The sequence below is a fragment of the Strix uralensis genome, chromosome 2, assembly GCF_047716275.1.
Source record: "Strix uralensis isolate ZFMK-TIS-50842 chromosome 2, bStrUra1, whole genome shotgun sequence".
NCBI lineage: Eukaryota > Metazoa > Chordata > Aves > Strigiformes > Strigidae > Strix > Strix uralensis.
The window spans coordinates 33,025,602-33,037,811 of NC_133973.1; the positions used below are offsets into that span (position 1 = coordinate 33,025,602).

Genomic DNA, 12,210 nt, shown 5'->3' on the forward strand with positions numbered 1-12,210 from the left:
AGTATGGGAACTTGCTATTTTACAAAAACAATATAAACCCAAAACAACTGCAGCTCAACTTAAATTAGCCTGAGTATCAGCTTACCAAATAGAAATATCAGAACGGCCCTACAGATAGCCAGACTGACATAATCCTATAATCTTAAAATAATGTGCATAAAAGTATGACAACTCTCATCCATCAAGGTGATCAAATCAATACTAAGTTTTCAAATTATCCCACTATATACAGGCATTGCAAATGTCTTTAATAGATATGTTTATCATTTCACTTGCTATGACCATACCATATTATTAAAATTAACTGCACCAACTATTCTCCACACTAATGTCACCCTGTGGAAAATTTAAGTCCCCAAAGACAAAGTTTTCAGAAGTTACTAGTCTTTATATATGACAGTTTGAGACATTCTGTGAACCGGACTTACAGAATAATTCTGATCTCCTTTCTATAAACATAGCCCAGGCACACTATTTCAAAAAGTTTTAATCATATCAGAAGTTAAGGAGAGTGCTATTCTGTTAAGACCGTTAAGCACAAAAAGGGATTCTGCAGTGCTAGATTTAAATACTGCGGTTTTTTTTAAAGTCTGAATTCACAGAAAGCATATTCTATATTCAAAACATGTAGGATACAGGTAGGACGTTCAGCTCTTCAAATCTGGAAGCATGACTTTAAGCAAAAGAACCCCAAACTTCATTTTCACAAATAGCATCACCATGACATCACCATGTGTGAGGAAATTTATTAAAAAACACTTTCAAAATGTCTTGAACCAAGGCATTCAGAAAAGGCACCTCTCAGTCTTCCAGTATTGACCTTAACTCTGGAAACAAGCATTAGCTTCACATTTCAGAAACTGAGAGAAACTAAAACTTGCACACAGAACTGTCATAGCTGATGGAACACCCATGAAGGGCTGAACACAGAAAGCTGAGGGAAGATGGATACATCTTCCTCAGGACCCCAGTACCACCTGAAGAGGCGTGACATTCTTACTGTGCTCTGCTTCCTGTAGAGCATTTTAAGAGAATAGGGAAATAAGGGATTTGTGGAGGTTTGTTTTTAAATAGCAGTCCTACAGTCTGGCCCTCACAAGCATACATGCACACACACCAGAAGACACAAAAATCCAATGCACATTTCACCACTCTGCCTCCTCTTGATCTATGCTGAATTCTATATGCTCCATAAGCTGCTGTTGTAATTTCACAATTTAAAATAACCATTTGCAAAAACTACACCATATGCTACACTATGTTTACTAGTCAACAGACCTGGGAGCATAATCCACGTAGGCTTGTCAGGACCATTCTCTCTTCTCCAACCTTTCTCCCCATCTTCTAAGCAGAAAGAGAAGCTAGGACATCCCAGTGCTACTTTTTAACTCCAGGACATCCCAGTACTACTTCTTAATTCCTCCTTCTATATCACAGCTCATGGTTAGGTGCTCTGCTTCATTAAATACTATTTTCTATTCTTCCCATAAACTTAACTTCTTATTTCAGCTGTGGCTTACTAAAGGTAGAATGATTATATTGTCATGATTTTTATGTTGAAATATTCCTCACAAATCATAGAAAAAATGGTTTTGCATTACATAATTTGATTTTGCTCTACACAATAAAGAAAAAATAGAGCCCCTGAATACTAGCCAAAGATGTAATCAATTATTTGCCACGAAGCAAAATAAAGAGAATAAAAGTATCTTCATTTGACAGTGTAACAAAAAGTAAGATGTAATTTAAAATTTTATCTCTTATTTTTCTATTAATTTAAAGTTCCAAGCTACATGTGAAATGACCAACTTACCCAGATTTATCCACTGTCTCAGTTAAGGGAAAAGACAACGTAGAAGGTAAAAAAATTTGGCCAAATATTTAAAGGCAAGTAAAGTGACACAAGACTTTCAGTAATACAAAATAAATGCCTTACACCAATAAAATACAAAGAGTAGGCAAGAAGGTAATTACTTTCTTAATTCGATTCCTAATCCAGGAAATACGAAAGAAGAAAAATTGTCCTTCAAGACAGTGGTAGCCAGGTACCTTTTCCAACACCAACATCAAGTCAAGACCATGCCTTTTCATTACTAATCTCCGTAAAAGGCAAGTTCTCGTGCCAGAATGTTCGTTTTTCAAAGCCATTCACACTGGAAGATGTACTTCAGCTAACATCCCTGATTGCTGAGAAATCACAGTACAGACAAATAAAAACTGTCAGATAAAAGACAGAAGGAGAGGTGTGTCTGTGAGTTGACTTGTTTTTTTAAAGAAGCTTAATTTTAATTTCAAAATATATTTCTTTAGAATAAGTGCAAAGGCTCTTGATGAACAAAGTCAGTGCTATTGTTAAAACTCAGGAAAATCTGGTTTAAGAGGTAATGAAAGACACAAAAAAAGTAATTTCCAAAACCCAGCACCCACAAACAAACCACCAGAAGGCTTGAAAAATTACATGAAGGAGGAAAAAAGGAGTCAACATTAAGATAGGCACTTTATATCCTTTCCTTTACACACTAAGAAGCAACTGGTCCTCCAGAAAAATGAGCCAGTACCATATAACAAGAACAAAGAAGCCAGTGTGAAAGCAGCACTTCAGTGTTCTTATTTCAGGAACACAACTGGAGAGAACCAGGAAACTGGGAGAGCTCATAGCAGGACAGAAGATGACAATAAACAAGTGGCAGCAAAAAATAAAATGAAGTGTCTTAAAAGGTATCCCAAGAATGATGCTGCAACAAGGGGGGAAAAAAAAAAAAAAAAAAAAAAAAAAAGAAATCCAAGGAGAAAGAAAACTGCCAGAGGGCAGGAAAAAGTGAAATCACTGAAGTAGCCAGGGAGGATGCAATAAAGAATATGGTAGCTTGTAGAAGGCATTAGTTGAAGAACACAGGAGGCTGAAACTTAGGCTAATAAGGCAGGAATAAACAAGAGCTTTAGAAGAACAGGATTGAGCAGATCACTGTAAATTGCTCCTTTGCTGTTACAGACAGCACTCTGGGCAACAGCAACAAAAACATAGTAAAAGCAATAAGGTCAGTACACACAGCTATTTCTAGCTCAGGATGAACCACAGCTGAAACATGCATCAAACTGAGATGCAAATATTTTTATATATAAATATATATGCACACATACATATAGATGCACATATATATGTGTGTGTGTATATGTATTTTGCCCTCTTCACACACACCCCCATCACTATCTCTTGGAATAGCGCATCAAAATTTTGTTGCCTTTTTAAATTTTTGTAAGATTTTAAAATACCAAATGACTATTTTAAAGCTGATTTTTAATTTAATTTTCAGTATGATAGTTACATTTGTCAAAACCATGTTTTAAAGACATGTAAATCTAAAATTTAACAACCTTACTAGTTTCTCATGGATTTTCACTGTTAGAAGGGGCAACTGTTCAGTAAGACACCCATGTACTTTGCATTTGCTTATGTTCAATTAGACTTGGATCTTCTTTCATACACATTTCCCAAACCAATATATGAAAAAAACCCTATTTTCAGAGGACCATCCTTCCAATAACACATCTAATCCTTCAAAGGGTGCCATGATCACCTCAGGAAACAACCTAGACAGAAAAACTTACACTTTATTTAAAAAATAAATGTGATGGATGTAACAAAGACAATAATTTGCAGCTTGAGAGGGTTTCTAATGTACTGCCTCACAACAGGAGCCTGTCCCTGGAATGCTCTTGCCCTGTAAAGCTTGACCTGATAGAAATTACTTGCTGCTTTTACCAACCATAACTGGATGTTTGGAGAAAACAAAACAGCTCCTAGTTGTTCCCTACCTCCATTCCCCATACAGTGACACCACTGGCTAAAGAAAAAAGCAGGAGTTTAGCTCTGCCTCTATTTCTACAGCCCTCTGCCCAAAATCCATTCATTTGGCAATGAAAACCACACAGGGCATCCTGTTCACTGGCATGTGGTGGTACCACAGGGCAAGAGACAGCAAGGGAAAAGAACTGAAGTGAAACTTTATTTCTACCTAAGAACAATTCAAGACTTGTATCTTTATTCAGTTTTGATAATTTCAATAGTTTAAGAAGAACTGTCTCCTGTTGTCTGGGCTTTTTCATACACAAGGAAAAACTAAGGTAGAAAAACTAGTAGAAAGGCTTAGCCACAAAATGTTATTAAAATAATTAAGGCAATGGACATAAGAAAAACTTTACTATTTCAGTTACAATAGTCTTACCTGTGGCCAGTAGTATGAAAAAAACCACACTTTTGTTCTACATGAGCTCTAGTTTAGGATACAATTTCAATTTAAGAATTTACAAACATTTTTTGAACCTCCATCCCTATATTTTAGCCTGTGCACTGTAGCTGCACGCTTTTTTAAAAGCACCATGTTTTTAAAAAGAATCACTTCTTTGTTGCTCTGTATCGACTCATGCACTACAAAAAAGTGTAGGTATTAAAGAGCCTACTAAACTCAAGCCACAATACAAAATATTCATTCTGTATTTCTGTGTACTTTTCACAAAAGTATGGAAGTACAAGATAAAATATCTATAAAGCCAAGAACCTCAAAGGCAGAAAAATCACCTGCTCATTTTCAGGCTAATAAATACAATTAGGTAACAAAGATAAGCCACTCATTAAACCACAGCAGATAGCAAAAGGGAGTCTAACCATATTGCCTGCTATTTAAAGAGCAAGCTAGTAACCACCCCCAAATTTAAATTCAATGTAAAGTACAGAAGTACTATAAAAAACATGTGGCAGAAGTGAACTAAGAAGGCCTTCCAACTCAAACTGCTCCAGTACATAAGCCCTGGGTGAGGTGTACTAGGAAGGGTAGGTAATGGGAAAAGGAATAGCATGATGGCCTTTAGTTTTCAGTCTTTCAAGCAGAAAATTATTAATTTCTGCCATTCTACAATTAATGCCCTTTCAGGGTCTATTTTACACAGAAACCCGAGAACTATGGGTTTTTGAAGCAAAGGGGAAAATCATTATTTTCAAATTTACCCACACCCTTACCTTAGAATCCTAAAAAGACAGCATGTCTGAGCACAGCACGTCTTCAGAACAAGAGCAAGTTGCAGTGTAGGAATACTATCAGCTTCACTTCATTACTGAATTCATTACAAGAAAAGCAAAACCAGACAGTGATGTGTGCATGCCAGTAGAGAAGGAACAGGGATGCCAAGGAAAAAACATAAGACACGTGGTCAGAAAAAAAAGGCAGCTCATACACTTTCCAAACCTAAAGCAACTAGGAAAGAAGTAAGACAGTGTCATCCAGTCAGACTTACCCCATTGGCACAGAGGGGACAAAGATCAGGCTTATATCCTTTGGGGTGTCTCAAGCTTGATGTACGATCTTAAGTCTATTTATCTGTTTTAAGCATGAGATAACATAGTAGGAACGTAAAAATACCTTTTAAGACTTGAATTGACTTCCCTGGCTTTGCTCTCTTGCTGAAGTTTCTTTGACATAAAAAGGTCTCTTTATTTACAAATAAAGAGTTACGGCTCCATTTTATGTAATTACTAAATAAAACCCACTGAAGAGAAGAAGCACAGATAGAAGCATGATCTACTGAAAGAAAGAGTGTTTAGCGATTAGCGGGTATTGAGCACTCAGGTCATTGTTACATACATTGTCGCATTCAATCTTCCCATCTCCAATTTTCACAGAGCAGTCTAACATGCCTTCAACAATTTCATCAAGTCTTACGTGTTCAAGAACATTTCTCTAAGCAGGCTCCATACACACATATGACAGTCATCACTCTGTACATTCATTCATTATTTTTTGGAATGTATTTTATTTATGCATTTAGAAACCACCCAATACAGCCAAACTACAAGTCACTTACAGATGTATAATTGTAGCTATTTGTTCATGTGCGTACAGAAAAAGGATGATGGAAGATGTGACTAACAAGCACAGACACCATACTATTTTGTTAACAAAACACCACTACTATTAATGCACGATCAGATCTTCAAAGGGTCAGATGTTTTAAAAAATACACAAGTCCTAAGAAAATCTGTTAGCCACATACATTTTCCTTTCCCTATAAAACTCGTTGCTTACCTTCCTCTTCAGCTCCCCATTCTTCCTTGAGCTACTAAGAAAAGGAGGAAGATAATGATGTCTACTAAACTTCTGTCACTAAGCTATGTCTCAGAGGATCAATGTAAGTTTTAAATTCTTGACCATCAGCTGTGAAGCATACCAAGTATTAGGTGCTGCTGAAGGTAAGAGATCGACATAAAATTCATGGCTGTCAGGCTACATTCTTTGGAAAATAAAGTGAGATTTAAATTTTGCCAGACATGAACCCCAGGCAATGAAGCTAAATAGTACTTCATCTTTAAGTAATACTTCAACTTTACTTAAGCTATTTCTGTGGCCTAGAAAGACTATTCATAAATTCTGAATCACTGAGGACAAATACCTTTTTCAAAAGAAACTCACATGAAAATGACATAAAAGTACACAGAATAGAATTTTGTTTTCTACACAAATATTTTTGAAACTCATCTGCCTCTCAGAATCAGTGCTGTGCTCGTAAGTCCTGCATGTCCCCGGAAAAGCTGTTCATCTCATTTCTTCTCTTACCAAGAATCTCTACAAGAATGCCACAGCTTTTAATATTGTGGAAACAGTTCAGAAGCAACAGACACAGCTCTTTCAGGATGGCAGTGATGATGACCCTTCAATTACCATGATACAGTCATAAAAGCAAGAAAGCAACTTCCATCCCAGAAGAGCTGCACACTACTTCTGCAATAATTTCAGTATGGGTCTCATAGTCCAAAAAGGGGACTAAATTCACACTAAAACTCTAGTAGCACTCTCCTATCTTTCTGTCCTTCTACCCCATCCAAATAGCATTTGAACTGCTGGTTAAGCACTCTCCCAGGACATGTGGGAGGCAGCACCGACTTAAAAATACAGCCTATTGCACCTGCTGGAATATGGGTATCATTTCAGGCAGCTACAACAGGTAGTAGCTTTCACTGTTTTCTTAAAAGAGACAAAGGGTGCCAAAATGCACAAAAGCCTACGTTAATCTTTCTTCCAACCACAGATATTGGTAGTTGTGCCCTTGCTGCTTTGCCATACAACAGAGGGAATCTAACTGGGGTTCACGAGTTCCAGTAACTGCTGAAGAACCACCATGAAGGACATCCTGCTAACCTCTATTTATAGGACCTGGGGAGGGGAGGGGAAGAACAGGGAGCAACAGATTGTAAGAGAACATGCAAAATGAAGCTTTACCATTAGCACGAGATAGCTCTACTAGATCAAAAATACAACTGTCCAGTTCACTGAATACGGATAAACAGTAAAGAAGAAAGTTGCACCTCTAACTTTAAAGAAACAGGCCACAAAGTATCTATCCAGTTTGTGATCTAGGCACGCTGAAGTGGGATATCAGTTGTTTCAGCGGTACAGATTACCAACCTGAGACACACGATTAAGTGAATATACTGCATTACTCAATACAAATGTCAGATTACAAAATAGGAGACTTGACTTTATTCTACTTCCAGAAGCAAGACTGTGAAGAAATCTCTAACTTTTATAACCAGTTAACTATCCCTCAAATTCTTCAGATTAAAGAAAACACATATCCTCTAAATTAAAACATGACAAGGATTAAAACCTTTATAAACCATGGCAGATGTGGAGTTTGGGGTTTGTTGTTTTAGAAAAATGATTACTTGTTTTTTTTAAAAAAATGTAACAAAGTTTTGCACCATTATCAAGTTACCTTTTGTGATTTACTTACACTGTAAGTAAATTTAACTTTATTAAGCTAATTAACTAAAGTATTAATTTAACACAACATACACACTAACAGTACGTGAATTCTAACTCATTCTTCCAGGATTCAGTATGAACTAAAAAACATACTATACTACATAACTGTCAAATCCCACCTATTCAGCTGGTAATATCTGCTCAGAGTACAGCAGGATAAAAATAAAGCAGCAAACGTGTTTTGGTCAATACAAAAAATGTGCTTGCTCCTGTGGAAAAATGAGAATTTTTAAGAGGCACATTTGCTGGTAAACTTGCATTCAAAATATAGGTACAAAGAACAGGACTAAGGGAATGGGCAACACAATCAAACATGATCAAATTACGCAACCCGTGTAAGTTACCACCTATTGCCAGAGCCAAACTAATTGACTCTAAATGTTCTTTCCTAGCTTGCCACAATTGCTAAGTGTGACGTGCTAGCTCAAACCTCTATATTTAAGTTTTACCTCACAGTTCAGATGGGCAGTTAAGATCACGTACTTATCACAATTAGCTGACAGGCAGAAACTTGTTACTTCACTGCAACATAATCATACATACTGTCAGAAGCCTACAACCCAAAGGGCAGAAACTCAACTTCCGAGTAGAATTGGAACCTAAGCCAGCCAAAACTACTAATGGTTTCTACTGGACTGGGTGAACAGCTTCAGCCAAAGCAAAGCAGTTCAAATTACAGAAATAAAAATGTTGCTAGTGCTTTTCTCTTGTTCCCTAAGCTCTTTTGTCTGAAAAGATGATATGAACCTAAGAACTTAGAGGATGCTTAATTTACAGCCATGATTTGAACTTGGACCTCCCATATTCAAGAAATCGCTGTAATCGCCAAAACCCCCAAAAAATCCCGAACAATCTTATCACCTGAAGCAATAAGTGGCATCTCTTCCTTCACGTAGACTCGCAAGGAGCTGGCAGCTGTCACCTCTGCAGAAGGGACAGTAAAGCTGGAAGCGCATCACCTCTAGCATACATGGGAAGTCCAGCACAAAACTCATGGCTGCGGCAGTTAGTACCATTATAAAACTGCAGTTCTCTATCTACAATGGTATTGTACAGCCAGCAAGTTCAGGAATTCTTGACCTACAGGGTATTCTGTAGATACTCCTATCTTCGCTGTTGAAGCTATTCCACTCTCAATAAAATAATTAACTATTCAGTGAACAGAGACTGGTACCTCTGTAGTCCTCACAACATCCATGCATTATAAGACAAAATGAGTTCTCACATAGTCGCTGGCCTGCACTATTCCCACCATTCTGTGAATGACGTTGAGACCTTTTGTAAAACAGCTCTTTCACTTTCTCGGCTTTCACTGAGAAAGCCCAGAAATGGAACAATATCTGACTGTAAATCTTACCCCCCTCAAAAAAGTTTGAGATGTTTCACACTTTATTTTAGTATGTATTGTTTTGCACACACAGCTTCAAGCAACACATGCTGGAAAGAGAACAGTTTAAGAACTGGACTTTATGTTCTTAGCTAATATCATAAACACACCTTCTGAGAACAGAACAGTAATTACACGAACCCCGAATTTATTAACATGCTAGCTTTATGCGTAAGTAGTCCTATGGAACTAGTTATACGTACACATGATTGCAGAACAGGGAATTTAGCAAATATAGTTTTCCTCCCCATAACTGATGTTCAAATGAAATCCAGTCTTTTACTACCTTTCAGCAGCCAGCCATCAGAATTTCGCTCCATATTTCTGATTGTATCAAACACAAGCATCACACTTTTACTACATCTGAGATGTATGAAATAAAACATGACCATTTCTAAAACACAGATTAGCCACAGAATACCAAGAAACACTGCTTTCAGTCTGAAGTCTTTCTTCACCAGATACTTTCACCACCAGATCAGCAAAATAAGTGTTTTTTACTGCTTGAGAAACAATAAGCACTGTCTGTACAATTAAGTTTTATCAGGTAGCAACATGTTGAAATGAATGAAGCGAAAGCAATCATCTGCTAGAACTTCTGTTTATATTTAGGCAGGTAAGAATACTTCTGTTCTCTGTTTACACTAAAACTGTAAACGCTGCATGCGTGTCATTCTATTTTAATGTATCTGGAAAGGTTGCTTTGTATCCTTCCATACCACTAGTTCAAAACAGCACAGTACACCCATAACATTGGCAAATAAATAAAAATAAAACCGTTAACAGGAGGTGTATGCTATCTACTTTCCACTTTGTACTGCTACAATTTTGTTAAGGATGAGTAGATTTTCAGTTGTGTGTGCGTGTATGACAAGCCGTTGCAGAGAGTGAACTTTACACAGCATGACTTCATCACATGAGAGTAATCTGCCATTTTTCCTGTTTCTGTCCAGCAAACATGCACAGCAACCTAGCCTTCAAAACATATTAAACATTCTGGAATAGATTCTGGCTTTGCTTTAACTGATGATCTGCAACGAGAATATGCATATTCTATAGTCCATACAGGATCTGGAAAAGTCAAATCATCACACTGAGGCAGGAGCGTCATCTAATCTAAGAATCATTTTAAGTCATGTGTCAAAAACTTTATAAAGTAGACGGTAGAGTATTTTGTTATATATTATGCAAAAAACAAATCACGGCCCATTTTGTTTCCAATTCCGATTGGCTAAGGAATCCAAATGAAAAAAAAAAAAAATCATCAGAAGACGACAGGGACTTTCAGTGCAGCATGAAAGGAGACCAAACGCCTTCCGCTTTCCAACCTACCTCCCCTGTCCCTAGTGTTGGGGGTCGATCCCTTAGCCTCATCCCCAGGCGTCGTTTCTACAGAGAGCTGAGCCCCCTCACGGGTTTCCCTCTCTCTATTCAACCTCCAGCCTATCCTATTTGCCGCCTGTTCACATGGCAGGTCTCTCGCCAAACCACTCTGAGGAAATAAAAAGTGCCTCGCGCCCTGAAACGCGGCTTCCCCCTCCTTAACAACACGCACGCAGTGGGAACGCCTTGTAACAGGGATCCCGGCTCGGACGCTCTCCAGCGGGGTGAGGAAGAAACTGGAAGGGGGGGGGGCGGGGGGGCAGAGAGGGGAGCCCGAAGATCTCCTCAGTGAGCCCCCCCCGCCCCGCCCCGGCCCGTGCAGGGACCCGGGCTGCGGCGTCGCTCGGGGAACGCTCCAGGCCGTTGCAACTGCCGCGGCGGGCCTGACCCCGCTCGCCTCCATTTTCCTCAGGAGACCCGATCTCCGCCCCCCCCAACCCCTCCGCTCCCCAAGCCGGCGAAAGGCCCCGGGCCGAGCCAGGCCGAGCGCTGCCCGCGCCCTCCCCGGCGCAGGCCTCTTGACGGCGTCGCACCGGGCCCGCACGGCCCAGAGCCGGAAGCCGAGCGCGGGTTGGGGGGGGGAGCGATGGCGGCCACCGTGACCCCCCCCCCTCCCACCCCTTGCCCTGCCGCGGGCCCCCGGCCGGCGCTCCCCTCCCCCCGCCCCGCTCCCCGGCTCCCACCTCCTGGTTGAAGGCGTTCACGGCCTCCATGTTGGCGGCGGCAGCGGCTGATGCGGGCGGGCGCCCGCGCGGGGGAGGGAAGGAGGGGAGGGGAGGAGGGGCCGCGGGGTCCCGCTCAGGGGCTGCGCGCGGACATGGCCGTTCGGCGGCGGGGCTCGCGCTCTCCCCTCGCTCGCTCTCCCTCGCTCGCTCGGTGCGGCGTCTCGCTGGCAGGGCCCCGGCACAGACCGTCTCTCCCAGCGGGATGGCGGAGCCCACGCCGCGCACAGCACCCTGGGATCGTGCAGGCCTCCCGGCCCCGCGCCACCCACAGGAGAGAGAGAAGGGGGGGGGGGGGGGGGGGGGGCGGGGGGAGGAGAGGGAGGGAGGGAGCGCGCGCGCGGCGAGGGCACCACGTGACCCGGGGCCGGGTTACTCCCCGGGCCCCGCCATGTCAGCGCCGGCCCCGCCCCCGGGGAGGGGAAATGGCGGGGATAAAGCCGACCGCCAGCGGGCGGCCTGGTGTTGGTGGCGCCGCTTCTCTCGGTGGTTGGGTGGGCGTCTGGACAGAGCTAGGGGGTTCTGCGGCTCGTTCCCTCAGGGGAGGTCGCAGCTTGGGGTGGCTGGGCCTGGCTCGGCTCCCTGAGGGGGGGCGGTGCGGGGCAGGGTGCGCGTCTGGGCCGAGGCGCTGTGGGGGGCTGGAGTGAAAGCTGTGCTCGCTTCCATGTTCACACTTAGAAATTTATGTCCCCCGTAATAGTGTATCGCAGGTGGCACAGAGCACGTACTCAACCCCACTCTGAATAGAGCAAAGGAGCAGTACTGGAGTGTCTTTGATACCTCGTGTGACCAGTACTGTCACGGTGGAAGTAACTGTACTTAAATATAAACCAGAAAACTGAAAGGCTGTTCTCAGCCGAGTGTTTTGAACCGGTAAAGAAGATAGTTAATCGATGACTGC

The 12,210-nt window shown here is 41.5% G+C and overlaps 1 protein-coding gene across 6 annotated transcripts in view; it reads right to left on the bottom strand.

Moving 5' to 3' along the window:
• The window catches only part of SCAF4 (SR-related CTD associated factor 4), a 48,171-nt gene extending 36,596 nt beyond the window's left edge, over nt 1-11,575 (bottom strand). For 5 of the 6 annotated variants that reach the window (XM_074858176.1, XM_074858172.1, XM_074858175.1 and 2 more), the window contains exon 1: nt 11,271-11,575. In XM_074858176.1, coding sequence (XP_074714277.1) covers nt 11,271-11,300 — 30 coding nt within the window. In that variant the 5' untranslated portion in view covers nt 11,301-11,575. Of the gene's footprint in view, nt 1-5,017; nt 5,068-11,270 lie in introns of those variants that run through there. The other variant, XM_074858174.1, reaches the window with a different exon arrangement.
• Nucleotides 11,576-12,210: the final 635 nt, after the last annotated feature.